At 40.1% G+C, this 27734-nt stretch overlaps 2 protein-coding genes and 1 long non-coding RNA gene across 4 annotated transcripts; 2 read left to right on the top strand and 1 right to left on the bottom strand.

Annotated features, from left to right (window-relative positions):
- Positions 1-17291: 17291 nt before the first annotated feature.
- On the top strand, positions 17292-20237 carry LOC307004242 (uncharacterized protein; the record flags this gene model as incomplete). Its single annotated transcript, XM_079623344.1, has 5 exons — positions 17292-19240; positions 19540-19606; positions 19711-19791; positions 20031-20132; positions 20226-20237. The coding sequence occupies one exon, from the start codon at positions 17292-17294 to the stop codon at positions 19233-19235; it is 1944 nt and encodes a 647-aa protein (XP_079479470.1). The 3' UTR covers positions 19236-19240; positions 19540-19606; positions 19711-19791; positions 20031-20132; positions 20226-20237.
- A 1163-nt stretch (positions 20238-21400) lies between these two features.
- On the top strand, positions 21401-23778 carry LOC307004089. Of its 2 annotated transcripts, XR_013798909.1 has the most exons (6): positions 21401-21977; positions 22078-22122; positions 22269-22425; positions 22511-22575; positions 22960-23060; positions 23485-23778. It is a non-coding gene; the product is annotated as an uncharacterized lncRNA (long non-coding RNA). The 2 variants fall into 2 exon arrangements; XR_013798910.1 differs by having other exon boundaries at positions 21401-22122.
- A 947-nt stretch (positions 23779-24725) lies between these two features.
- On the bottom strand, positions 24726-26831 carry LOC307004266 (uncharacterized protein). Its single transcript, XM_079623363.1, has 3 exons — positions 26780-26831; positions 25987-26715; positions 24726-25716 (listed from the first exon to the last, which is right to left on the bottom strand). Exons 2-3 carry the CDS (start codon positions 26078-26080, stop codon positions 25307-25309), a joined length of 504 nt encoding a protein of 167 aa, XP_079479489.1. The 5' UTR covers positions 26081-26715; positions 26780-26831; the 3' UTR covers positions 24726-25306.
- Between the last annotated feature and the right edge of the window lie 903 nt (positions 26832-27734).

The raw sequence follows: 27734 nt of genomic DNA, 5'->3' as shown, positions 1-27734 counted from the left end.
AACTTTAGCACTTGGAACAACCACGAGGAGAGGAGGAATTGAGTTGCATCGAGATTATTAAAAATCTACTGTTGGGTAAGCACATTTTGTATTATTAGATTTACGTGCTTGAGTTTCACTTGTTTGACATGAATGAACCGATTCCGAAATAAATTATGTCCACATTGTCAACTGTAATGTACCGAGTTTGGTTAAAAATATAGCTGCAAGCAGCAATCACCGGGGCCAAGCGCAAGCAAGACGACAAGACATGCCAAAGTGGCTGGGAGTGTGAGACCCACTGCAGCAAGGAGCAATTAAAGACATTTGAAGATGAATTTTGGCAAAATGGTTGAAAAATCACATACAATAACTAAAAATATGATTATCACTTTCGACCAATAGGTGGCGCAGTTACGAAACTGATGTGATGTGGTCAGAGTGAAGTGACAATGACACATACAAAGTTTGGTGTCAATATGTCAAGGCATTGCAGATATAAAGCCTGAATAGTCATTTTGGCATCATGCCTCAACTTTGCCACTGCGGTATACGAAAACGGTTTTGTCTATCGACACGAAATCCATAACTTTTACTCGGCACAGTCTGGAGATGACACGATCCGATTTTGGTGAAAATCGGACGTTCGGTCTAGGAGGAGTTCGAAAAAGTAGGTTTTAAAAGAAAATAAAGATGGCGGACAGGAACTTTGATTGACTATGGCAAAATTGGTATCTATGTTTTCAGCATAACCCAAGGAATCTATTGAGATCAGTGTCATTACTATAGGCAAATTTATTCAAAAGTTATTAGCATTTTTGGAAATTTCATTATAACTTTTGACCAAAAGGTGGCGCTGTCTCATAAATTTTTGAGTACTTTTAGGGCGTTGTACTGATGACCCATACTGAGTTTCGTAACGATACGTTCATGCGTTCATAAAATACAGCATTTTAGCACATAATTCAAAATGGCCGACAGCCAAAATGGCCGATATGGGAAAATTGGATATCAGTCGACTCAACACGATGCCCTGAATCTAACGAGACCACTTTTGTGATTTTTGGACAAACCGTTCAGAAGTTATAAGCAAAAATATAAATTCTTCATATCTCCGGACCAGTAGGTGGTCTGAATTTGGTCTGAATCCGATAAAGCGTTGTGGAGATACGGCCTTACGTCTGTTTTTGCAAGCGCTACGTAAAATTTATTTGCGCGGTATTCGAGAACGGTAATTCGAATCAACTTGAATTCCATAACTTTTGGTCGTCAAGGTCTGGAGATGATCTGGTTCATTTTTCGTGAAATTCGGAGCAACGGCCTAGGAGGAGTTCGAAAAAGTAGGTTTTTCGGAAAATTCAAAATGGCGGGAAAACTATTATGACGGAAAATGACGTCATATAGTGCAGTCGAATCGTCATGAGCTCAGGGATCAGAGGAAAGAAGAATTTTGTTTCTAGCCCTTGTGGTTCAAAAGTTATTAGCATAAACATGAGTGAAACTTTGGACAGCTGGTGGCGCTAGAGGGAATGAGTTGGAGACTCCAAATTTGCTATGGTGATAGTTCAGGCTGTCCTCTATCACTGTGCCAATTTTCATAAGTTTCCCGCAAACGGTTCTATAGGCTGCCATAGACGCCCAGTCGGAAGAAGAAAAAGAAAAAGAAAAAGAAAAAGAAGAATAAGAACGGGAACAGATACAATAGGTGCCCGCACCTTCAGTGCTTGGCCCCTAATTAGCTAACGTTAGTAGGCTAAAAGTTACTTTGAACTTATACAACGGTATACCATAGTATAAAGTATGTTTAATGATATAGTCAAATTTATTTTTTTGACTTATTAATGTAGCCTTTTGAGAGTTTCTTTCAGAAAGTAAGTTATCTGAATAAGAATTTTATATAGATTTTTTTTACTATATGCTCTGTAGGACTTTGCTACTGAGTTTGCTAATGTAAAGTGCGATACAAATAAAATGTATTATTATTTGAATGAAATGTATAGCTGGATTTGGACATGTATGTTCTCAATAACTGCGTTAAAAATATTTTGTAATTTTAGAATTGCTAATGTTTTATGGTGTCTCCAATATCCTTTACACCTTTTACCTATTTATCCTTTATTCTCAGGTAGGTAAGGAAAGTCGAGTCTGGGCAATACTATAAGCATTCAAAATACTTACAATTAGTTCAGCAGACTTCCCTGTGGTCAGTTCTTGCTTAAGGTCCTTAAATAATTATTCAGACAATAACTTGCCAATAATATAATATAAGTTTTATTAAAGTTAACAAACGTTATATCAAAGTTAAAGTTAGGTTACAATAATAATAAGTTTCAACAAGCAGCTGGTTATACAGGCGTCGAGGGAAACTGCGCTATTCAGAATCCAAAGTCTTCAGTCTCTCTGTCAGCCTTTTATATGCAGACATCGGAATGCGGGTTCCAGGACCTCTCCTGACGTCATCAATTGGAGTTCTGCCAACTTCTTAGACATAGCTCTTAGCTGCTTACGCCGTAATCTCTCACGTCGCCTCCGCTTTCTCTTCCTCTGCTTTCTTCTCTTAATCGTCTGCAAAATATACTTTATCTAGTACATCATAAAACTATTTCTAATACATAAGTACTTTCTACTCTAAATCAGTTAACACATACATTTCATGCAAGTAAGTAATTTTCTTAATAATATTAAAATCACACAGTACATATCTTGTTTACCATAACTAACAGGGTTACATATATATATCTTAGCAAAAGCATTATTACTATTTAGGTTACATCACTACAAAGCAAATCAAGCATTAATCAAGGCAGTTTTAATTGCAAAATCATCCTCTATAATAACACCCACTGCTTTGCAATTTCAAGCTGACTTGGTTTCATCCCAACATTTTCAGGCTAAGGTATGGTTCAATTCGACCTTTAAACTTGTTATATTTTTCCAGAGAAATATACACAGTGCCATCTTTCATCAGCAAATTGGTATGATGCACATCCATATAGTTTTTAATCCAAATTCGATCATATTTACGTTTCATTTGAACTTTATTTATCACCTGTCCCTTAGAGGCGTTTCCCGGTGGCCAGATCTTTGTGTGCTGTTTAACAACCGTAAGGTAACGACCAAATCTTGTTCTCAAAAGTCGTCCATTTGTAACCTCATGTGCACATGCTCCTATAAGACGCCCCCAAGGATCCTCGCACAAAAACGTACGGCTCCTTCCCGCCCTCTGACAATCATTGCAGATGCCAAAACAGGGAATCTGACACTCCAGACAGATCTGGAGTGAGCGAGCCGCTTGTTTGATATTCGTCACCCCAGGGCGTAAGGGTGTGCTGGTCTGAGTCTGATTTGACTGCATTGGCTGAGTCGGAGTTAGACCCTCCTTCTCCAGGAATTCCACAAATTTCTCCGCCTAAGACAAAAAGCAGTTCGTCAAACTTGACCACTTTTATAATTTCAGCTGTGAATTTATTATGTAAACAGTGCACAAAAATCTGACTTTCCATTCTCCAACCTTTGTGAGCATCCAGGTCGTTAAACCAATCCTTTTGGTTAAAAGGTTTTAAATTCTGTTTAATTTGTTCCAGAATGTCTACATGCAATCCAGTCATCAATTCATAAGATTCAACAATATATTCTATCTCATCAAAATCATTTACCCACATAATGAATGCATTCTTGAAAAAACATTCCTGGCATAGATCTCCCATTACAAAGTTCACTTTACAGTCAGTCAGTAATTGACGACATCTCATACAATTGTCTTGTCCAATCACAATCCAATAATTAAATTTTCTTGTCAATAATTCTCCACCTGGGGCTCTTCTGAGTTCCTATAGAAGCATTAAAAAAAATTTTTTTTAACCAAATTATGTTTCTTCCTTATTCATTCGTAAATTACTGAAAGTCACATATCTTATTCAGTTTCCATTATAACTTATGCATACATTTTATAATTAATAATCCACATATATAAAATGAAAAACAATAGAAAATAAACTTTAAACATACCTATATGAACCCTCCTTTTTATTTTCTATGTTATTTTAATTTTCATTATTCGTAATCATCTTTTATCATATATTTGCTGTAAGTATGAAAAATAATGTGTTACCAGAATCTCCCACAGATTATCATTCCCCGTAGGCCCAGAAACAGGTTTGCTAGAAGCCATTGTCGCTCGTTCGTGCACGCTTCGTGGCAATAAGTCAAATGAGCTGTATTACATGTAATTCACAGTTATAACCCTGAGTGACTGACCCCCCTTTACCGAGGAGTACTACGTTCGGTCAAGGTTGTTCGTGGCACCTTTTTCTCAATGAGAGCTTGTTCGTCGTCTTTATCAGTCCAACACAGGTGCTTGATACCGTTAACAGTTGCGGAACAAAGACGTTTTAATATTCCTCTACTCAGCCCTCCCAGTCCTGTCAGTTCTAACAGAATCAAAATACCTATTGCAGCTCCTACAATTAAAATTACATACCAATTATCGATTATCCATCGTATGGCCCCAAAAGTGTTGCCAACAATATTTTGTCCCATTTTTACAACTGTTTCAATTGTTTCTTTGGCTTTTTGTCCGACTATTTTCCATCCTTGCAAAATTTTCCCACTAAAATGCTTAAAATCTTGTGTTGTCCACTGGCGGTAGCCTGCATGTAAATTAGCATATTGTAGTCTGGCTACGGCCCAGTATAATGGATATGGCGGCATGCACCGTCCTCGGTCCTCCCCGGCATAATTGTCTTTATTATTCATATATATGGGCTTATAAGACGTGACGTCATGAGCCAACATCCTATTAATCCCTTGGTTAATATCCAATCTTCTAAGATTACTGTCCAGTGACATATTTAAATACCCCCAACCTGGGTAAAGAAACGTTTTCCTACCCGCAAAGTAATAAACGGTCCACAAGCTTCTGTCAATGGTCAAAACCTCCTTATCATCCAGAATGCCACTAATATTGACTGTAATTTTATAATTAGGTTTAGGTATAGTCTTAATATTGTGGTATTCTGGAATTTCCTTCGGAATCGCCCAAATTATTTTAGTATCATTTGCGTGTGATCGCATCCTTACTATAGGTAGTGGATAATAAGCACCAAGCCAGGTATTTTTGTATTTAATACCCATTCCGTTATGAGATTCTCTGCTGTTAACCGTAATCTTTTGAGCTTTTAGGCTTGTCACTTCGATACTCTCTAAAATATTCGTCCCTGTATCACCAAATAAATCCCACAATCGGAATTGTATTATCATTTGATCAGTCTCAGTACCGTTTTCAGTAAGTACGTTTTTCCACAAGTCACTATGTTTCATCATTATTGCTACACGTAAACCTTGCCATGTTTGACCTCTTGCGTTTCTCCAAAAAGCTAACCAATGTTTATTTTTGTTTTCATGTTGCCAAGATAGTCCAGCACGCGCGATATAATTGTCACCACACTGCCATGTTTTAGATTTATAGTCGCAAGGACAGATAGTAGTAAGATATTCTTTTGACCGTTCAACACAATCTTGGTCCTTAATCATTGTCTTATAAGCATTTAACGCTCTCAATCTCCAAAGTGTGTGTAACTTCCAATTATACTGAGTTCCATCACACATATTTAAATCGTTGTCCGGGCAGTCTTCCCAGAATTTATCTGTTATTATGCTAGCCTGGTACAGCGTTCTCGAACCTTTAGAATATCTACTAATTCCTTCAGTAGTTTCGCCTAATCTAGTTGAAATATTAAACCAATTAATCCATGAAAATGGATCCCATAATTGTTTCGGCGTTTCATACATTGTATACTTGTTGCCAGTAAAGTATTTTACACAATTCCTCTGGAATGCACGTTTGGGATCATACATTCCATTTTTTATACGTTGTGTTCCTGTGTCTGAGTCCAGCGGTGTTGATACAATCTGAGTTTCTTTATTTGGCATAATAATGTCATCCTGTAGGCCTATATCCATATAACAACCAAGTTTTTCTCCAGGTCCAATATAAACTATGTCCTGCAGGCGGTGCCAAATCCAAATTTTTCTTGTTTGTGTAATGTTAAACGGGCTGGACCTCATTCTACATTTCACTATGGTGTCTTTCCCTATTGTATAATTTTTTATTATTTCATCACAATTGCTACATTCCTCCAATGTTTTACTCGCACATGGGCCTGTAAAGAATTTAGTCACTATAGTACAGTTTGAAACTTCTTTAACCGTAATTTCATCAACCAAAATCAATTTGGTAGTAAAATCTATTATAGGCCAAATCCCTGTTAAAATGACCATCCCTGTCACCAATAATATCGTCAGGCAAGGTCTCGGTAAACAGGGTTCCCGCCAGCGTCGAATAGTCCTGGCCCAGTTTTCTCTGTCATCTCCATCAAGTAATTGCATTATTCCTGAGGGAAAAATAAATAAAAACAAAGCATAATAATAGCAGAAACATATAATTTAAACCACCCTCCTTACAAACCCCATCCATCCATCCATCCATCTTCTTCCGCTTATCCGGGGCCGGGTCGCGGGGGCAGCAGTCTAAGCAGAGATGCCCAGACTTCCCTTTCCCTAGCCACTTCCTCTAGCTCTTCCGGGGGGACACCGAGGCGTTCCCAGGCCAGCCGAGAGACATAGTCTCTCCAGCGTGTCCTAGGTCTTCCCCGTGGTCTCCTCCCGGTGGGACGTGCCTGGAACACCTTCCAGGGAAGGCGTCCAGGAGGCATCCGGAACAGATGCCCGAGCCACCTCAGCTGACCCCTCTCGATGTGGAGGAGCAGCGGCTCTACTCTGAGCTCCTCCCGAGTGACCGAGCTCCTCACCCTATCTCTAAGGGATCGCCCAGCCACCCTGCGGAGAAAGCTCATTTCGGCCGCCTGTATCCGGGATCTTGTCCTTTCGGTCATGACCCAAAGCTCATGGCCATAGGTGAGAGTAGGAACGTAGATTGACCGGTAAATCGAGAGCTTCGCCTTGCGGCTCAGCTCCTTCTTCACCACGACAGACCGGTACATCGACCGCATTACTGCTGAAGCTGCACCGATCCGTCTGTCAATCTCCCGTTCCATCCTTCCCTCACTCGTGAACAAGACCCCAAGATACTTGAACTCCTCCACTTGAGGCAGGAACTCTCCACCAACCTGAAGTAGGCAAGCCACCTTTTTCCGACTGAGGACCATGGCCTCGGATTTGGAGGTGCTGATTCTCATCCCAGCCGCTTCACACTCGGCTGCAAACCGTCCCAGTGCATGCTGAAGGTCCTGGTCTGATGGGGCCAACACGACAACATCATCTGCAAAGAGCAGAGACGAAATCGTGTTGTTCCCAAACCAGACACCCTCCGGCCCCTGGCTGCGCCTAGAAATTCTGTCCATAAAAATTATGAACAGAACCGGCGACAAAGGGCAGCCCTGCCGGAGTCCAACATGCACCGGGAAGAAGTCTGACTTACTGCCGGCAATGCGAACCAAGCTCCTGCTTCGATCGTACAGGGACCGGACAGCCCTTAGCAAAGGACCCCGGACCCCATACTCCCGGAGCACCCTCCACAGGCCGCCACGAGGGACACAGTCGAATGCCTTCTCCAAATCCACAAAGCACATGTGGATTGGTTGGGCAAACTCCCATGAACCCTCCAGCACCCTGTAGAGGGTATAGAGCTGGTCCAGTGTTCCACGGCCCGGACGAAAACCGCACTGTTCCTCCTGAATCCGAGGTTCTACTATCGGCCGTATTCTCCTCTCCAGTACCCTGGCATAGACTTTCCCGGGGAGGCTGAGAAGTGTGATCCCCCTGTAGTTGGAACACACCCTCCGGTCCCCCTTCTTAAAAAGAGGGACCACCACCCCGGTCTGCCATCCCAGAGGCACTGTCCCCGACTGCCACGCGATGCTGCAGAGGCGTGTCAGCCAAGACAGCCCCGCAACATCCAGAGACTTGAGGTACTCAGGGCGGATCTCATCCACCCCCGGTGCCTTGCCACCGAGGAGTTTTTTGACTACCCCGGTGACTTCAGCTTGGGTGATGGACGAGTCCACCTCTGAGACCTCAGCCTCTGCTTCCTCCATGGAAGACGTGACAGCAGGATTGAGGAGATCCTCGAAGTATTCCTTCCACCGTCCGACAACATCCCCAGTCGAGGTCAACAGCTGCCCACCTCCACTGTAAACAGCGTTGGTGGGGCACTGCTTCCCTCTCCTGAGTCGCCGGACGGTTTGCCAGAATCTCTTCGAGGCCAGCCGATAGTCATTTTCCATGGCCTCACCGAACTCCTCCCAGGCCCGAGTTTTTGCCTCCACAACCACCCGGGCTGCAGTTCGCTTGGCCTGCCGGTACCCGTCAGCTGCCTCAGGAGTCCCACAAGCCAACCAGGCCAGATAGGACTCCTTCTTCAGCTTGACGGCATCCCTTACTTCCGGTGTCCACCACCGGGTTCGGGGATTGCCGCCTCGACAGGCACCGGAGACCTTACGGCCACAGCTCCGAGCGGCCGCTTCGACAATGGAGGTGGAGAACATGGTCCACTCGGACTCAATATCTCCAGCCTCCCTCGGGATCCGGTCGAAGCTCCGCCGGAGGTGGGAGTTGAAGATCTCTCTGACAGGAGACTCGGCCAAACGTTCCCAGCAGACCCTTACAGTACGCTTGGGTCTGCCAAGTCTGTCCAGCTTCCTCTTCCGCCATCGGATCCAACTCACCACCAGGTGGTGATCAGTTGACAGCTTACAAACCCCTTGTTAATCAATTAAATATTTAATCTTGTGCCAGATCAAGATCAACAGCACAGGCAATAATTTGTGGTTCAGAACTGGTAGTCATATTTAAAACAACTTTAACCATTATTTCAAATCTGTATGCAGGCAAGGCTGCTGTCTCTCCCTCCAATATTGGCCTCTTGCCAGGAGATAAAGCAGCTGCCTGCTTGTCCTGTGTCCAGAATTCAATCGGGACACACAGAACTTTGCTTCTTTTCAAGATTATCTTATTTGGACATCTTTCTTCATCCAATTGTCCAAATTGGCAACGCATATAGCCATTCGTTTCATCGCATTCACCGCGTCTCGGAAAATCGATTCTTGGTGCCATTATCTGCTGCGCTATGCCACTTTCTATCAGTGCTCTAGCAATGGTACCCACAGACCAGATAATTCCAGTTCCGTTATCTGGCTGGAATGTTCTGCCCTTATCGTCAAAGCAAGTTTTCAAACTGCCTAGCTCCGGCCCCAACTGTTTGGGATCCACCAAAAGCCACTTGCTGTGAATGTCATCCGTATTTCTTTTCAGACGATATGACCATAAATAATCGACGCCTGAATTTCCCAGCTGTTGTTGATAATTCGTATTATCGATGGTCAATCCTGAGCCTTCGATTTTTCCTTTATTAGATAAATCGCAAAATGTCTTATTCCAAGACCAAATTCTGTGTTTGCTATATACCAGCAATCTATTGTTTGCAATATCATCAAGACATGTCTGGCATTTAATCCACTTATGCCCTGTCCACGAACAATCACACACGTTTTGCCTAACCCCAAACCGCTGTGTCATTATTACTTCTATTTTAGGGAAACTAATTCTACAGTCTTGGCAGAGAACACACAAAGCTGCTTTAATTCCTCCAGGGTTTTTGTAATATTGATCTTTCGGTATTTTTGGCATAGCTTGAGGTGTACAATGTATTAATTCCTTCCTGGATTTGGGCTTGCTCCGAGCAGGGCCTTCCCACCAGATATACTCTCCAAAATTTCCACAAATAACACACGTTCCTCCGGAATATGCTTTATCACATTTTATGTTAACAGGTTCATGTAATCTGCCTGTCTGCCTGGCTTTTTCATGCTCTATATTTATTGCTACATAGTTAGTGTCACATTTTGTCAATAAAGTAGTTTCAATTCTGAGCACACCCCTCTGGTTATTAATTTCAACTAATTTAAGAAGCTCGTCCTTATGCCTTTGGTAATCTTCCTGTTTAAACTCACTTTTCACTCCTTTGGTTTTGAATAAGGACCAAATTCCTCTTGCTCCAAATTCCATTTTCAGCTAATTCCACTGTATGTTTATCAATTATTTTAACTATTTTGTCCTTCTTCGTAATTAAATCTTTAAATGGTTTATTTTTATTTTTATTATCTAACCTTATCCAGACGAAATCCCCCACGTGGCAGGAATCTGCAGGCTGGTCTTTTGACGTAGTCGGTCGTTTGATCTCTGTAAGATTAACATAAAACATTAGTTCTTCCATATTGTCATCCCATCTATCGTGGTTGCAATTAGCACGGATCCAGCTCTTTATAATCCCGACAGATCTCTCAGCTATTCCGTTTGATTGCGGGCAGTACCTTACTGATTTTATTAAACTGATATGCTTGTCAGTTACAAAATCTTCAAACTGTTTTCCTACAAAATATGTGCCATTGTCAACCCGAATTCTTTGTGGACGGCCCCACGCAATCAGTAAGTCATTGACAGCTGTAATAATCGCAGTTGCTTTTGTTTCTTTTAACGGCTTTCCCCAAATTCGTCCCGTGAAACCGTCTACTGCAACTAATATGTATTTATTACCAGCCTTTGACCTCGGGATTAAGGGCCCTGCGATGTCCAAAGACCATTCTTGGTTGACACCGTCTGGCGTAATGGATCCAAAGTCACTTCTTATCGTCCTATTATAGCCTTTGCGCATGCAATGTTCACAATTAAACCTTATATTTCTATATTTCTGTCTCCAGTTAGAAATATGTATTTTATTATCTGTCAGAACCTTGCCAACTAAGGCCACATTTACACATAGCCGGGTATTTAGAGAAACGAATATTTCTCCCCCTCCATTTTCAATAATAACATCGTGCACACAACCCGCATAAATACGCCGTCGAGCGCCTTTATAACTATGCTAAACCTATGGGCGGCAGTGTAGGGAGAAGGATAAAGCCATGCAAGCCAATCAGAATCCTCAGAATCGACAAGAGAGAACCTAAAACCCCGTTTCTCCCAGTTGACACGACAACATATAACCGGCGTTTTCAGAAATCTCCACTTTGGCCGGAGTTTTTAGAAATAATCGTTTTCTGGGATAAAAACGGCGTTTTCGTGTAAATGACAGGCCAAAACGCAGAGAAATATCTGCGTTTTCCCATCGTGTAAACGGGGCCTAAATTAACACTTGGGTGTTTGAGCTGGTCATGTATTTTCTGTATTACATTTGTTTCTGTGTCTTTAATTATCACTATGCGCCTCATGCGCGCTAGTTTGTCAACTTCATTATTTCCTATGGCTAAAGCACAGTCTTCCTTAGAATGTCCTTTTTGATGTATTACTGTAAGGTCAAATTCACCTATTATTTTCTGAATGTCTTGCCACAATGTTGCGTGTTCGATTGGCCTACCTTTAGACTTGCTATATCCATTTTTTTTCCAGATATGCAAGTTGTCATTAATTCCTGTTGCCACATAAGAGCTATCTGTGACTAATATAGCTCGTAAAATTCCCATTTTCTGAAGCGCTGTTAATGCCTGGAACACTGCCATGAGTTCCGCGTACTGGGCTGTGCCTTTTATCACTCCTTTCCCTGTGCTTATGACCTTGTTGCTTTGTTTCAAAATGAAAGCCCAGTGAGCTGTTTCATCAGCCATCGTTTTTGAACCGTCTGTAAAAGCAACTGTAGATTTATAAAGGTCTACTTTCATTTTCTGGCATTTTTTAAGTTCCTTTTGTCTAATTATTAAATCTGGGTCTAGTAACATATTTTCCCATCTTTGCCATCGGCTGTTAAGCGCACGGGCGTCTTTAACTTTATTTTTAGAGAGATGAGCCAATACTGCTGTGTTTGTGTTAACAAAAATTTTCTGACCACGCCCTAAGCCTTTCAGCTCGGAATAGCGTTTGCTCAGTGCTGCAAGCTGTTTTTCTTCACAAGTGAACTTCAGTTCTGGATTTTCCCAGTTTCCACTCAGAATTCGAACAGGTATGTTTCTTTTTTCATTTCGTACTATCAGTTGGTATCCTATTTCGTCTATTTCCAAATCAACTTCTAAGTTTTTCTCATCGTTCCGTCCTTCCAGCTGTCCTGAGTTTAATATGGCTGTTTTTAATTCTGTCAACGCTTCTTCAGCGTTTTCGGTCCATTTCAACCGTCCACCTTTTATAGTCGCATATATAGGTTTAGACATCTGGCTAAAACGAGGGATTAAGTCTCTAACATAACCCAATAGCCCCATTGTTTGCTGAACCTGTCGAACTGTTTTTGGAGTTTCAATCAGGTTTACTCGGTCTTTCATGGACTGAGTAACTCCTCTGTTTCCTGCTGAAATCCAAAATCCTAAGAATTCGACCATGTCAGTCATTAATTGTGTCTTTTTTATATTTATTTTTAAACCTGCCTCCGCAAGTCGTTTCAACACGTTTGTTACCAGTTGTACGTGTTCTCGTTCTTCATTAGACACGATTAAGATATCATCAATATAAAGTTCAACGTCTAAGCCTGACAAAATTTCGGCCAGAATACTTTGAAATATCACAGGACTGTTGGAATATCCCATCGGTAAACGTTTGTAAACGTAGTGGTTATGGTTTGCGGTAAACGCAGTTTTTTCCTGGCTTTCTTCAGCCAGTGGAACCGCATAGAATCCGTTAGCTAAATCAATTTTCGTATAAAATCGTCCGTCGCGTATTTTCTCCACTGTATCTCGTGCGTTAATCAAATAACGTTTATCCGGTCGTGTTAATCGATTCAATGCCCGGAAATTGGTAAGAAATCTAAACGTTCCGTCTGGCTTAGCAGTTAACTGAATCGGTGAGTTAGTTATAGCACCTTTGACTCGCTTTATAACTCCCTCCTCTTCGAGTTCTTGTAAAGTTATATTTAATTCTGCCAGTCCTTTTTTATTAATTGGGTATTGCCGTTGAGGTTTATGAATTCCACCCTCAATAACATGTGCATATTTATCACTTACTTTGCCACAATCATTTTTGCTCCGTCCATACGGGGTTTTACGCAGTTCTGTCATTAGCTGCTCTTTAGCCCACTGTGAGCCTTTTATGTCATTCTCAATTCTTTGTAATTCCTGCTCGTAATTAACTGGCTTTAATCTGAAAACCTTTTTCAAATCTTTTGCTGCCAATAAATTTTCAGTCCCTTCAATCATAGTAATTCCATATAGTTCACCAGTTTTTTCTGTTTTAATTTGTCCATCATACGTCTGTACATTTATCGTACCATTTGTATGTAAAGGCTCAGTTGAAACTGAAATGTCAGCCCCTGTGTCCACAACATACGTTGTACCCTTAATGTCAACATATAGGTTTTCATTTTCTTCTTTAACCCTTGGGTCACAAAGTCTGTGTTTCAACTGGCCAATTAACCTTCATTCTATATCGGAGTTGACTCGCTCCTTGGCTTTGCATGTGTCCTGTTTGTTTTTCTGATTTTGGTTTTCTGCCTTATTAATTACCTTAGTCCTTCCAAGCTTTTTTATGTTTGGATTTCTGGTTTTACGGTCTTCAATTATTTTAGTTCGTTCAGCAGGAGTCATATCTTCCCATTTTGCTGCTGGAATGAAGCCTGACTTCTGTGGGAGTTTTTTTCCTCCCTGTGCATACTTCATGCCTGATTTCACTGTTGTCTGTCTGTTCCCGGCAAACTTGTTAGTTTTTCTATTGCCGCTCTGATGACTGGCTCCATATGGTTTAAATCCTCCTGGCTTCTGGAATTTATTCTTATTAAATCTCTCTTTAAATTGTGGCTCGTGATGTTGTTTATTTTGCGGTGTAATGTTACTTTTTTATTTCATATGTCTGGTAGCGAGATCATACTCAGCTAATTTTTCTTCAATTTTTTGTCTGGTCGCATTATTAAGTAATGTAATTAAATTACGACCACCGGGAATTCTCCTACCCACTTGCCTCAGCAACGGGACTTTGTCAGCCTCAGGGATATCCCGTTCAATAGATAGCCACATTCCTAATAAGGGAATCTGCTCTTTTTGGGCATTAACGAGTGTTTTGGTCCAGTCTTTAATTTTATCTTCTATGCCTGTCAAATTCCTCATTTTTCCCAATGCCTCAGATGAGATTGGGTGGCCTGTACAGGTTTGAACCAACCTAGTAGCAGCAACACAACCCAGCTGTGCATGTTCAGCAGCTTTCATTATCCGCTCTGCATACGCACTCTGGTCTTCATGCTGTTTTTTATTGCCTACCTGTTTCCTAACCGCTTCTGTTAATTGTAATTCCAGCAGTTTTGCATGTACGCTATCTAGGTTTTCTTCAATTTCTTGTGGGGTCGCAACCTCTAATTGTCTATAAGAAGTTGGAATTCCAGGAGTCGCAGGTCTAATCCTGACTGTTTTTCTTAGACTTTTAGCCTGACTATCCTGGTCATTCTTAATTCTGTCCTTTAGTCCTATTGTGTCCGTACATCTTAATGTTTCTATTTCTGTTTTCAGACTTTTAATTTCAGATTTTAATGAACAAACTACTTTTTCCAGCTCTTTAACTATTTGTCTATTATACTCGTATCCTTCTTGATACAACGCAGTTTTTCCTGTTTTTGACCATCCCTCAGTCCGAGCGACTCTCTGAGCAGAGGGTGATCGACTTGCCGATCTCATTTGGCCGTACGTCAAATTTCTATCATTAACAATTTTCTTATCCCAATGTCTTGTTAATGTTCTACCTCTTTTGTCACTGGTAGGATTTTTGAATGAAAGTCCATTTACTCGAACTTCCGGCCAATCATTTTCTATTTGATCCGTCACTCTTTTTAATTCCATCTGGCCTCCTCTTTTATTCCGCAGTCTAGAGTCTTTGTAAATATGCTGTTTTTCACTGCTATCACTGTCTACAGAAAATATTGAAGAATCTGAACTGTCCGCGTCATAACCAAACTCTGACAGCTCAGATTCGTCCTCAAACTCTCTCACCCTGTTTCATTTCTCTGTCTCCTGCAGGAACATTCCACAGAGGAGCAGACGGCTGAGAGGGTCCCGGCTGGACCCTTTCCTCCCTTCTGTCAAGAATTTTCCCAAATTCCTCGCAGTTTATGTTAGACATTAATAGATTTATGGTCAAATGACCTTCCTGGGACATATCTGTCATTCCCGATAATATGCCTTCTATTATTGAATTTACTGGGTGTTTGTATTGCCCTGTTCCCATTAAAGTCATGTGTATTTGATTCTCCTGTCTACTTAGTGTTTCTTTTATTACTGCTGCAGTGATAGTTCTGGCCTCTACACATGAGCGATCTGCATCGCAAAATTCTTCTCTGCAATCAGTCATTACTGTATGCGCCACATAATTCCACTGTGGGAGGCCAGAGGTTATTCTTACTGTCGCTGCGTGCTGAGGTCCAAGCTGAGCTCTCATTTTCTCTATCTCCTGCAACGTCTGTTTACCTAATTTATTGAAAATAGCCCCAGCTGTTCCTGAGCCAGTTATCATTTGTCTGTTTCCATTCAGTATTACGACGCCACCTTCTGTTCTTTCGATTAAACTGTCTCTAACAAGCAGTCTTATTCCGCCTATTTGCAGCTCATATGATTCTGGTGTAGGTGTGTGTTGATGGGCCATTGTAATCACACTAGCCCGATCCTCGTCTTCAATTACTGGTATTGTCAAGCGGATTTCTTCCGCTTGCTCAAAGTCGTTGATACCCATCTGGTATCTTTTAACTCTTTCCATGTCTGGTACGTGTCCTTTTTCTCTTTTTAACGCTTTACCACACATGTCATAAATCTCTATTTTACCTTCATCTTTTTTGCTAATAGTTTTGATTATATTTTCTGCCTCTGGAGTTTTGCACTGTAATTGTATTGTACAGTGTTGATTTTTCGCTATTTCTTGCATCCATTGCAATATTGCTAAACCAACTTCACTTTCTGTGAAGTGTCCTGACTGCAATCCCTCTGTTGAGGGAAGCCAAAGGAGTATTTCTCCTGGTTCCGTCTCCTGGATTGATGTCTCTGCCTGTAAGGCTATTTTTTGCCATCCTAATACACGATAATCTCCCCATGTATATGCCTGAATAAAAATATTGCTGGATTTTATTTTAGCTTTTGTAGCCATAGCTTAACCTCTATTATCTTAGAGCTATTTTAGTGATTTCTTCACTTTTTATATACGCCTGTTAGTTGTCTTCACTCTTTAAGTTAGTTTTTCTTATGTGCACATTCAACCCTCTCTGGGTTTTAATATTATAAATTTTTCCACTCTCTCTGAATTTTATTTGTATATAATGTTACCCTCTCTGGGTATGCATATAGCCTTTATTTTATTTATTTTTCCACTCTCTCGGAATTTTTCTCTCACTAGAGTGTATTTGCAAATACTTTTCCTCGCAAAATATAGTATTTTGACCCGTTCAGGGATTTTCTTTAAATACTTTTTCCGCCCTTTCAGGGCTTTAGTTTTGCGTAATCAACTTATATGTAATAATTTCTATATTACATCAACTATTTAACCTGAAGCATTCACGCTTACTCTATTTGTCAAGCGCTCAATTGTCTAATTCTGGCCAGTAATTAGACAATTAAAGCACGTTGGGCGCCATGTTTTATGGTGTCTCCAATATCCTTTACACCTTTTACCTATTTATCCTTTATTCTCAGGTAGGTAAGGAAAGTCGAGTCTGGACAATACTATAAGCATTCAAAATACTTACAATTAGTTCAGCAGACTTCCCTGTGGTCAGTTCTTGCTTAAGGTCCTTAAATAATTATTCAGACAATAACTTGCCAATAATATAATATAAGTTTTATTAAAGTTAACAAACGTTATATCAAAGTTAAAGTTAGGTTACAATAATAATAAGTTTCAACAAGCAGCTGGTTATACAGGCGTCGAGGGAAACTGCGCTATTCAGAATCCAAAGTCTTCAGTCTCTCTGTCAGCCTTTTATATGCAGACATCGGAATGCGGGTTCCAGGACCTCTCCTGACGTCATCAATTGGAGTTCTGCCAACTTCTTAGACATAGCTCTTAGCTGCTTACGCCGTAATCTCTCACGTCGCCTCCGCTTTCTCTTCCTCTGCTTTCTTCTCTTAATCGTCTGCAAAATATACTTTATCTAGTACATCATAAAACTATTTCTAATACATAAGTACTTTCTACTCTAAATCAGTTAACACATACATTTCATGCAAGTAAGTAATTTTCTTAATAATATTAAAATCACACAGTACATATCTTGTTTACCATAACTAACAGGGTTACATATATCTATCTTAGCAAAAGCATTATTACTATTTAGGTTACATCACTACAAAGCAAATCAAGCATTAATCAAGGCAGTTTTAATTGCAAAATCATCCTCTATAATAACACTAAACATGTCGTCTGAATACCAAAAGAAGTGGAGACGACGAAGGGCAAGGGTTGATGCCTTAGTGGAACGTGGTAGCAGTTCTGAATCCGAGGGGTCAGTGGAGCCAGCCTTGGCGGGGGAGGGCAGTCCACTCGCAGAGGGATCAACATATGACGATTTACCTACTATGGAGGGCTGTAGTTCTTCTGTCAGCACAGTAGCAGTGTCCATTAGGGGTGATACAGATGAAGAACACAATTATGACACAGATTCTACTGAAACAGATTCTGAGCAGTTGGATGAGACTTCACATTCAACTGATGAAACGCCTTCTCTCCACGTAGACTTGGCTAATTGGGCTACTGCTACAAACCAAACCCACAAGGCACTAAATGAGCTTCTTTGTGTGCTCAGGCGCCATGGCCATAGACTTCCCAAAGATGCTAGAAGCCTTCTTGATACTCCCCAAGGAGTGCCAGTTCAAAATAAATGCAATGGACAGTATATCTATTATGGTATTGAGCGTTACCTTCTTGAACACATTTCAAAAGAGACACTGCCAGAGCAGGTTGAACTGTCCTTTAATGTGGATGGCGTGCCATTGTTTAAATCGAGTAAAATGTGTTTCTGGCCCATTCTTGGTCAAATTCCGAATTTTCAGCCATTTGTTGTAGCTCTGTATTATGGGTCCAGCAAGCCTTACCCTGTTGAGGAGTTTTTAGAAGATTTCTTGGAGGAGTTGCAACCGCTCATTCAAAATGGATTTTCATTCCAGAATTTAGTTCACGGAGTTACAGTGAAGGCGATCATCTGTGATGCACAAGCCCGGTCATTTCTAAAATCTATAAAAAGTCACAATAGTCTGCATGGATGTGAGCGATGTGTTGCAGTAGCACAAATGGTCGAGAATAGGGTAGTTTACTTGACAAAGGGTCCTTCTGAAGGAAGAACAGATGAGATGTTCAACCGAGTTGGATACCCTGACCATCAAAAACAAATATCACCTCTTGTTAGAGCTGGTATTTTGTGTGTGAAACAGTTCCCCCTTGACTACATGCACCTAGTATGTCTTGGAGCCACGAAAAGGCTTCTGACATACTTGTGGCGTGGGCCAGTTATCTGTCGCCTGAGTAAAGCTCAGAGAGAGCAAGTACAAATGAACATTGGTCAGTTGAAACGAGCTTTGCCTGCAGAGTTTGCAAGGCAGCCAAGAAGCATGGAAGACTTGGATCGGTGGAAAGCTACTGAGCTACGTCAGTTCATGCTCTACACAGGACCATTAATTTTGAAGGATGTGCTTCCTAATGATCAGTATCACCACTTTCTTTGTCTGAGTGTTGGTATGAGCATTCTTTTGGATGAAGCTAATGAGAAGAGAGAGTCTTATCTAGGATACGCCCACAACATTCTGGAGCACTTTGTGGATGGCTCTGTGGATTTTTATGGACCCACCTTTCCAACATACAACATTCATTCCATCAAACACTTAACAGATGATGCTGCAAACTTCCACAGCTCTTTGAATGACATTTCATGTTTTCCGTTTGAGAACCACTTACAGGTTATCAAAAAAATGGTGAGAAGTGGCAAACAACCTCTAGTGCAAGTCACAAACAGACTTGCTGAAAGACAATGTAATGAAAGACATGCCAGACAATCCCAAAAGACAAGCAAGCTAACAGCAAAGATGCCTGACAACTGTGTGTTCCTGATCGATAATGCAGTGGGATTTATCCAGGAGAAACGAAGCGATGGAACACTAAGGATGGATGTGTTTAGGGAAACTGACTGTGAGAGTGTCTTTGAAAAGCCATGCAACTCAAAGCTCTTCAACATAATGTTTGTCAGCAGTGACTTGACAATGGCAAAGCGAATACTGACAAACAGAGAAAGTGTCTACAAAAAGGCTGTGTGTCTTCCTTACAAACAGGGTTACACTATATTCCCTCTGCTGCACCAACATGACTAGACTTGGTAATAATTCCTTATTTTTATATATATATATTTGCACTGTTACTTTAGTAAGGTTGGGAAAAGCACCTAACACACTAATTAGCGATAACATTAAATCCACCTGATGGTTTTAATCTTGTGGTTAACCGTGGTCAACATGATCTGACTTGGGTGTAATTCAACAATCAACATTCTTTTGTATATACAATCACTAGCATGTTTGATTCACAATTATGTCCAATTGCTTTCACACTATTGGAATAAATGGACAGGATTTAGTGTCCTGAAAGTTAAGCTTGTCCTGTTGTTTTATCTTTTAGGTAATGGACAATCGGGGCAAAGCAAAAAGAAGTAGAAAGAGGAAAGTCTTCCATGACTTTGTTAATGGTACATTATTATTTGGTTCATAATAACGGCTTTGCAATCTTGCACTGTTTTTCATATGTGAACCTAAAACTGTCACAAATTTATTTCTGTTTTGTTCTATTTAGAATTGGACCTTGAAAATGACAGTGACGTGACTGACATTGAGACAACACAGCTCAGTCAAAGTCTCCTGGCAGTCAAAAAACGTGAGTTGCCAACTTTTATGTTATTGTGCGTCTTTAGCCTAATCATAAATATTCCCTTTGTATAATTTTATTTGTAGCCCTTCAAAATGATGGCTTTCAGAGGAAGAAGTTTTTTTTACATGGAATTACAATGATGTGATTGCCTAATCATTGCAGAAGTAAAATGTTGAATACTGTTCTGTATTAAAAGCTCAGCATAAGTGTTGGATTAACTTACTTTGCTTTTGTTTTGTACAAAGGAAAAGTACAACCTAATCCAAATAAAAATAAACAAACTGATAAAAGGGCTGTGTCCTACCCAGATCCTCCACCAAAATATATCAATCCAAAACCCAAGCCAGGTAAATGCCTCAGTTTGAAAATATACTTAAACAAATAGGACTTGTTATTTGGGGGGCTTAATATCATTAATTACAATTTCATTTTATTTACAGTTCAAGGTCAACACAAAGCCAATGAAGATAAAATAAAGCACATTCTTCAAGCAATAAAAAAGGTATGGTAAACTGTAGATATTAATTGTGTAGATTTGGCTTAAACAGTCTACACATTTTTGACATGTCATAATTTTTCATATGTACTTTTTGTGCTGAAGATCAAGTTTTTTGTCCAACACACTTGGATGAGACGTGCCCGACCCCTGACTTTATGTACCCTACATTAAGTTGTAAGTTTTTTACTTTTTTTACTAATACTACGACAAAGAATCATGCTTTCAAAAATGACTTTTATATATTACAGTAAACATCGGTATCAAGATAGTGTTTGATCCTAATGCTTTTTGTTATTATTTGGTGCATCCCTGAATGCATTCCCACTCTATACAAAGACATTGCTTGCCTCCAAAGTGCATACACTTTTGCCTCACTTTATTCTCATTTAGAGGTAGAAATAAATTCCATGAGTCAGATGTGTTTTGCCTGAATGTCAACTTAGTATCCCATAACTTCGATTAAAAAAGTGATTTCTTTTAATATTTTTGTATAAAAAAAATTTTTTATACATGTTTTTATGTTTATTGTACTTAATGAAATTACATGCAAGGTGCAATTTGTCTACAAGGTCACATAACAAACAGCCATCTTTCAGAGAGATAATTCATTAATCATTCTCCAGTCCATCTGGGATAACCGAAAAAGCCATAGTATTGTTTTCTTGTTTAATGTCATCCACCTAAAGAGGACTTTTTTGGTAATCGTTCAGTTATGGTTTGTTCATTCTTTAATGTGTCCTTTCTTACCTTAAATAACTCATTATTTTTAACACCTTTTGTTTTTAATTTCTATATAGTATTGTCTCAAGTCCCAAATTATGGATTGAGGCCTGAGCACCTTAGGTCGCCCGAGCTCCAGAGGACGCCCCAGCACCTTAGGACGCCCCAGCACCTTAGGACGCCCCAGCACCTTAGGACGCCCCAGCACCTTAGGACGCCCCAGCACCATAGGACGCCCCAGCACCATAGGACGCCCCAGCACCATAGGACGCCCCAGCACCATAGGACGCCCCAGCACCAGCGGACGCCCCAGCACCAGCGGACGCCCCAGCACCAGCGGACGCCCCAGCACCAGCGGACGCCCCAGCACCAGCACCAGCGGACGCCCCAGCACCAGCACCAGCGGACGCCCCAGCACCAGCGGACGCCCCAGCACCAGCGGACGCCCCAGCACCAGCACCAGCGGACGCCCCAGCACCAGCACCAGCGGACGCCCCAGCACCAGCACCAGCGGATGCCCCAGCGCATGTGAGAGCTTTAGTTGCATCTTTTTTTTAGTTCTTCTTTTCTGCATTTTTTTTATTTAAAATACACAACTGTAATATTGTGAAATATTTTACATTTTAAGAACTGTTTTCCATTTTAACATATTTTAAAATGTAATTTATTACAGTATTACAGTAAAGCTGAATTTATCATCATTACTCCAGTCTTCAGTTTCAAATGATCCTTCACAAATCATTCTGATATGATGGTTTGATGCTCAACAAACATTTATGATTATTATCAATGTTGAAAGCTTTCTATTCATTAAATAATCCAGAAAATTAAATTGTACACAACTATTTTCAACATTAATAATGATAATATATTTCTCTTGAGCATTAAATAAGCATTTAAAATTAATAACAAGATTTCATAATGTTGTTTTTCCTCTTGACTGCTGCATCGAGGAGTGAGCACAGAAGTGAGGGTATGTATGTTAATGGACTGTTCCAGCCATGGGGTTGTCCTATCACAAAATTGAATTAACATTTTTATTTTTATTATTTCTTTATTTTATTTCAAAATAGGTGGCACCAAACCCTCAAAGAGCGCCTACCCCATGTCAACCACAAGTAAGAAATGTTATATGTGGTGGTTTTAAAACACTGGGCAGTAAAATGAAATGCCTTAATTTCCCAATATTTTTTTCTTATTATTTTTACATCATAAAATGTGTCCAGGTGTGTGTACATATTAATGTAATCAATTTTTCTTTCAGAATTTCAAAGGAAGGTGTTTGCGATGTTGTTCGATTTAAAAGATCAACTTCAGCAAGTAGTCGGCATTCTGGACCCTGGCAGCTCTACAACGATTCTGAGAGTGACCTAAAAGTCTTTGAAGAAAACATTAAAGATGTTGATAAAAAGTCGATCTGCGTGAGTTTTGACATAGATGGATTTATACACAAATACATACATATTTATCTTTCTCTAGCATTATTTCAATTGTTTTCACATTTAGGTCCAGCAACTGTCCAGAATTGGTGGATCTTCCATCAGAGACTGCGTTAACAAAGTTATGAACAGGTATTTCCCTTGAGTTGTTGAATTTTTGTACAGCTGCAAAATATTTAAGGAAAATATATATTGATTACCAACCATAATTAACCCAGCCATTCATATTACTTGAATTTAATCTTTCACACATTAATTGTTCTGGAGTTTTAATAAGTCCGTACTGGATCAGACAGTCAGACAGACTGAAAACAAGAAATCAAAACATGATTTCAGTGTAAGCCATGAATGACATTCATTACTACACCAAAGCACTTGATAGATGAGTAGTTGTGAAAGTGTATGTTTTAACATTGCATGCAATTGCTACGCTGCACTGTACTGTTAATTGTGATTTGTTGACCTTATTTGGTTATTTTTTCTAAGGTGAAGTAATCATAATTTTTTTTTTCACAGAATGATGTCAAACGCTTTAATGGCTAAGTTTAACATGAGGGGTGGTGGCCAACTTGAGAAGAAGCCATTTAAAGCCACGCCTTTATATCATGTAATTCAAGGTAATTTGGGGCATATGCCAATCTAAAAAAATCTCTTGTTCCATGTATATTGATGTAAATTTTTTGGGTAACCTTTATCTATTCAGGGGACATCACAGCCCACCTGTCTTTATCAGAAATGTTCAGTTCACTTTGTCAGTTACACACCTACAGTAGTTAAGGGTCTTTCTCAAGGGTGTGTGTGTGTGTGTGTGTGTGTGTGGACAAATGCTGTTTTTTCACTTATCTAGCATGCATTTAATCTTTTATTGACATTATTATACCATATATATATATATACACACACACACACACACACACACACACACACACATATATGTGTGCATACATACATTTTGATTTAACTTTTCATTCATGAAATAATTTTTTTTTTTTTTATAGGACCATAAAAGCATTTAATTGTTGTAATATTCTCTTCCATCAGATGCTGTGAAGAGGTGGAGCCCAAATTCAACTGAATCAGAAATTGATGCTGCCATGGCGGAACATTTGAAACATGCTCCAGGAAGAGCTGGGGGTGGGGGTTATAAAAAATAACTTTTCTGGTGAAAAAGATGCTACACAAAGGGAGATATTTGTGACAGTGTTGTTAAACTGAACTAAATTAATGGAATTGAGCTAGTGGTGAATATGTTTTTCCTGTTTCCCAGGGGAATCTGTATTGTATAATCAGTAAAATAAATAAATGTGATTTGGAATTTTGTGGCTTTTTAGTTCATCCCGTTATCTTTATGATCATTTGTAATTAACTATTAAAATGAAAATAAGATAACACCTTATTTTACAGTGTCCTTGTTACATGTAGTTACTGTAAGAAATTGCTTAATTACATGCCTCAAACCTTAACCCTATATTCAGATGCAGTTCATTATATTAAGTACTTAAATGTATAAGTAAAGTGTTGTTTGATCTACACGTGATTATAACTTGTTATAGAAGTGTAAGTCTGACTGGACCGATTTTGGACCTTTTTAGAACCTTTGTCAAGTTTAGATGTGTAAACGTCTAGATCGCTGGTCACGATTTAACACAATGGGTGTATATTTTATATGCCTACACACATTATAAACATCCAGAAGAAAACTAATTCTGACGTCCAGGGACGCGCAGAAAAAGACGTAGAATTCACGGCCAGAAAAGACGTGGAATTCACGGCCAGAAAAGACGTGGAATTCACGGCCGTCGGTTCAACTTTCATTTTGGAACTATTTTTCAACCATGACGGGACGTCTCGGACGGACGTCTTTTCAACGGTCATTGAACGTCCAAATGTTTGCTGGGTTATAAATATTGTAGTTTTATGTATTGTATTTAAAGGTTTTTCAGACACAATTTCAGTTGAAGTGTTTAATCCATTTGTTTCAACTGGTTTTGTAGAGTTTTAAAATGTTTGAGCAGTGAGTTTGTCAACAATCTGGCATTATCTAAACATGAACTATTGACGAAATGCGTTCTTGCCAACTAAACGAATGCGATGAGCAGCAGATACAGAGCGCTTTTATTCGCGATCACCTCGTTTTATTGTAAGGTGAATTCAACAAGACATTCTGTTTTTGAAGCAACAAAGGCTAAATGATTTGTTACAGTTTTTTTCCGATTTGTATGCAGGGTTTATACAGAGATTCTTAAATTGAATTTACTTCCTTTTTACCACCTATTTTATTACCATCAAAATATTTTTACTACCAACACGGCTTCAAACTTCAACTGTAGCAGTGTTAAGTGTTAAGTAAAGTGACAAATAAAGACATGAAATATCTTTCCAGAAATATCTTTAATGAGGCAATTATAACTTAATTTCAACTTTCAACACTGGGAGGGAGTTGAAACAAATAACTTCAACACTGGACAAGCCAAGGACTGTCCAACAGAGAGAGAGAGAGAGAGAGAGAGAGAGAGAGAGAGAGAGAGAGAGAGAGAGAGAGAGAGAGAATAAACAATGAATTGAATTAACAACAAACATTAACAACAAACATAAAAGTTGCTAAGGCAGGATCACAAGTGCCTCAGCTGTGCGGCCTTTTCTTCGATCAATTTTTCCACTTGGAGAAGTTCTGCTTTTTTGTCCTTGTGCCTTCTTCGAAGAGAGTTCGATTTTGTGATGAGCTCAGCCATCTTTGTTCCTGCCTTTCCCTCAGCCATCTCTGCCCACTTGTCGGCTTCATTCTCAAGTGAATGGCACACACTACCGAGTACCTGCCGCTGGTTCCGGAGGTCCTCCAGCTCTTTCTCTGCTGCTTTCCTCTTCAGCTCTTGTGTGGCACTCTCCTTTTTTTCCGCTCACTATCAAGGTACAGCCTGTATTGTGACCTTGCTGAAGCAGCAGATGCCAAGAGCTCCTTGGTCAGAGGAACTTTCAGAACGCCACCACAGACAATTACTTTATCGCAGATTAACCTGAGGGCTTCGAGAGATTCCTCGCGAAGGTTGCATGTTTCTACCTCCTTATTAACTGAGAAGCCTCTCTCCACTGTGGCTTGTCCATGGGACAGGAGGAGAGCACTTTGACAGAACTTGAGCAGGTCAGGGTGGGACGTGCAGAGTTTGGAGTGGAGAAAGACATCCAGACGCTGCCTCAGGGGTTGGAAGGAAACACACTCTTCTTCTCTGCCCACAACCGAGAGCAAGGAAGTGAACTGCTGAATGATGACATCACCTGCAACATTGAAAGGAAAATTTAAATATATACCAGTCAACTGCGTCATCATCCATTCAACAAAAGTACATACAGTTCATCATATATACACAACAGTATCTAAAGCAGTGGTTCTCAACCTGGGTACACAAAGGTCTTGCCTAAATTACAAACTGATCATTGACATTTTCAAACCTCTTAGAAAAGGCAGAAAACCACAAATGAGCACAAGTCCTTACTCCATTTCAATAACCTATCCAGCTCTACTGTCCCTGTACAATATTTTCTTACCAGCTGCAATGCCACCTGCCAGCTGCTGTCCCTGGATGAAAGTTTGTACTAATGCCTTCATCTGTACGATGCACCACTCTGGATCTTTGACCATCTTTGTGGGATCCAGGCAGGCAATCTGCCTAACAATGGGGAATTTCAATGGGGACCTTTCTTGCAGTTTCTTTATGATTCGAATCAGACTCTGCAAACACTCTCTTCTCAGGCTGAGTACGGAGTGTTCCCCTATCTTGGTTCCTGGTTTGCCCAGGAGTGCCTATTAAGGAACATTATTAATTTAATAATTAATTAATATAATAATTATTTATTTAAGGAACACCCATGTCAATGTTTTCTTTGAAAGGAAATGTTTGTATAATATTAATGATCATAAATATTCATTGTGAACCAATTTAATGTTTAAAGTTTTATTTGCCATTTGTACCGGTACAGCTATACAGGTACATAGGAATTTTTGTAGCAGAGCTCGTAGAGTCAACATAAAAGTAAACATAGAAAACCAGCTAGCAAGCTACAGTACACACAACACACTACACACATAATAAATAGATTATAAGGAATACAATCAAGACCTTAAAAAATACATTCAACGAAGGGCAGCAAACCCAAGCAAACCCCCACACTAACAATTATTACTTTAAGATTACTATTTAATTTAAGATTGCTCTACGTTAAAACAAATATTGCACTGTCCCAAGATACTACATAATATAAATATTTAAAAACTTACTGTAATAAACATTTTCTATCTAACAGAAACAGCCACATGAACATTGCATAGACTTCCTGTAACACCTCTATATAAACAGAGATAACACCTATCATTTTACCAAAAATGAGGCAGACACATTTGTTCCCTCTGCCATGTCCTTCGTCTCACTGTGGCTGGAAAGAAACTATTATAGAACCGCACCCTGTGTGAAATAATACTATCCGGTCTGCTATGTCTCAAGTTATATATGGAATGTGCAGGGTGGTGTATGTCCCTGAGAATGTTCTTAGCTCTCTTCCTGCAGCGTTGTGTGAATAGAGTGTCCATAGAAGGAAGGTCCGACCCAATGATCCTCTCCGCTGTCTTTATTACCCTCTGGAGAGCTCTCCTTTCTGCCTGGGTGGTGCCTCCAAACCAGACAGTGATGCCATTTGTTAGGATGCTTTCAACAAGTCCTCTATAGGCCTGGATGAGTGGGTTGCGGCTGAGTCCTGCCTTTCTTAGCAGCCTGATAAAATAAAGCCGCTGTTGGGCCTTCTTCACTGTGACAGCAGTGTTTATGGTCCAACTCAAATTTGATGACACATGCAGGCCTAGGAACTTGTGACTCTCAACTTTTTCCACCTCAATCCCCTTGATGATCAGTGGCTGTAGAATGGATTTCTTCCTAAAATCCATGATTAGTTATTTTTTTTATCTATATTCAGAATGAGATCATTGTCATCCCCATAAGCCAGAATATTGTCAATCAGCTCCCCTGTAACCAGTCTCATCCCCACCTTTAATCAGGCCCAACACAGTTGTGTCATCAGCATATTTAATGATAGCAGTGTTGTTCTGGTTAGTGCCACAGTCATGTGTGTAGAGAGTAAAAAGTTTTGGGCTGAGACAGCAGCCCTGTGGTGTTCCTGTGCTTATAGTGAGCTCAGTAGAGATATTACCTCCCATCCTCACTTTTTGTTGTCTGTTCGTAAGAAAATCCAAAACCCAGTTAGAGGTGGTGGTTGGGACCCCGAGGTAGACCAGCTTCTCAATT

The sequence above is a fragment of the Phoxinus phoxinus genome, assembly GCF_949152265.1.
Source record: "Phoxinus phoxinus genome assembly, chromosome: 9".
Taxonomy (NCBI): domain Eukaryota; kingdom Metazoa; phylum Chordata; class Actinopteri; order Cypriniformes; family Leuciscidae; genus Phoxinus; species Phoxinus phoxinus.
Note: the sequence above shows the minus strand (reverse complement) of the source record. Positions and strands in the feature narration are given on the sequence as shown.

Bases quoted from the DNA above. Each gene is read 5' to 3' on its own strand.
- LOC307004266 (XM_079623363.1), bottom strand. From the start codon at position 26,080: ATGGTCAAAGATCCAGAGTGGTGCATCGTACAGATGAAGGCATTAGTA. The intron at 25,717-25,986 runs GTAAGAAAATAT...TCAATGTTGCAG, and splicing joins GGCAGGTGGCATTGCAGCTG to GTGATGTCATCATTCAGCAG.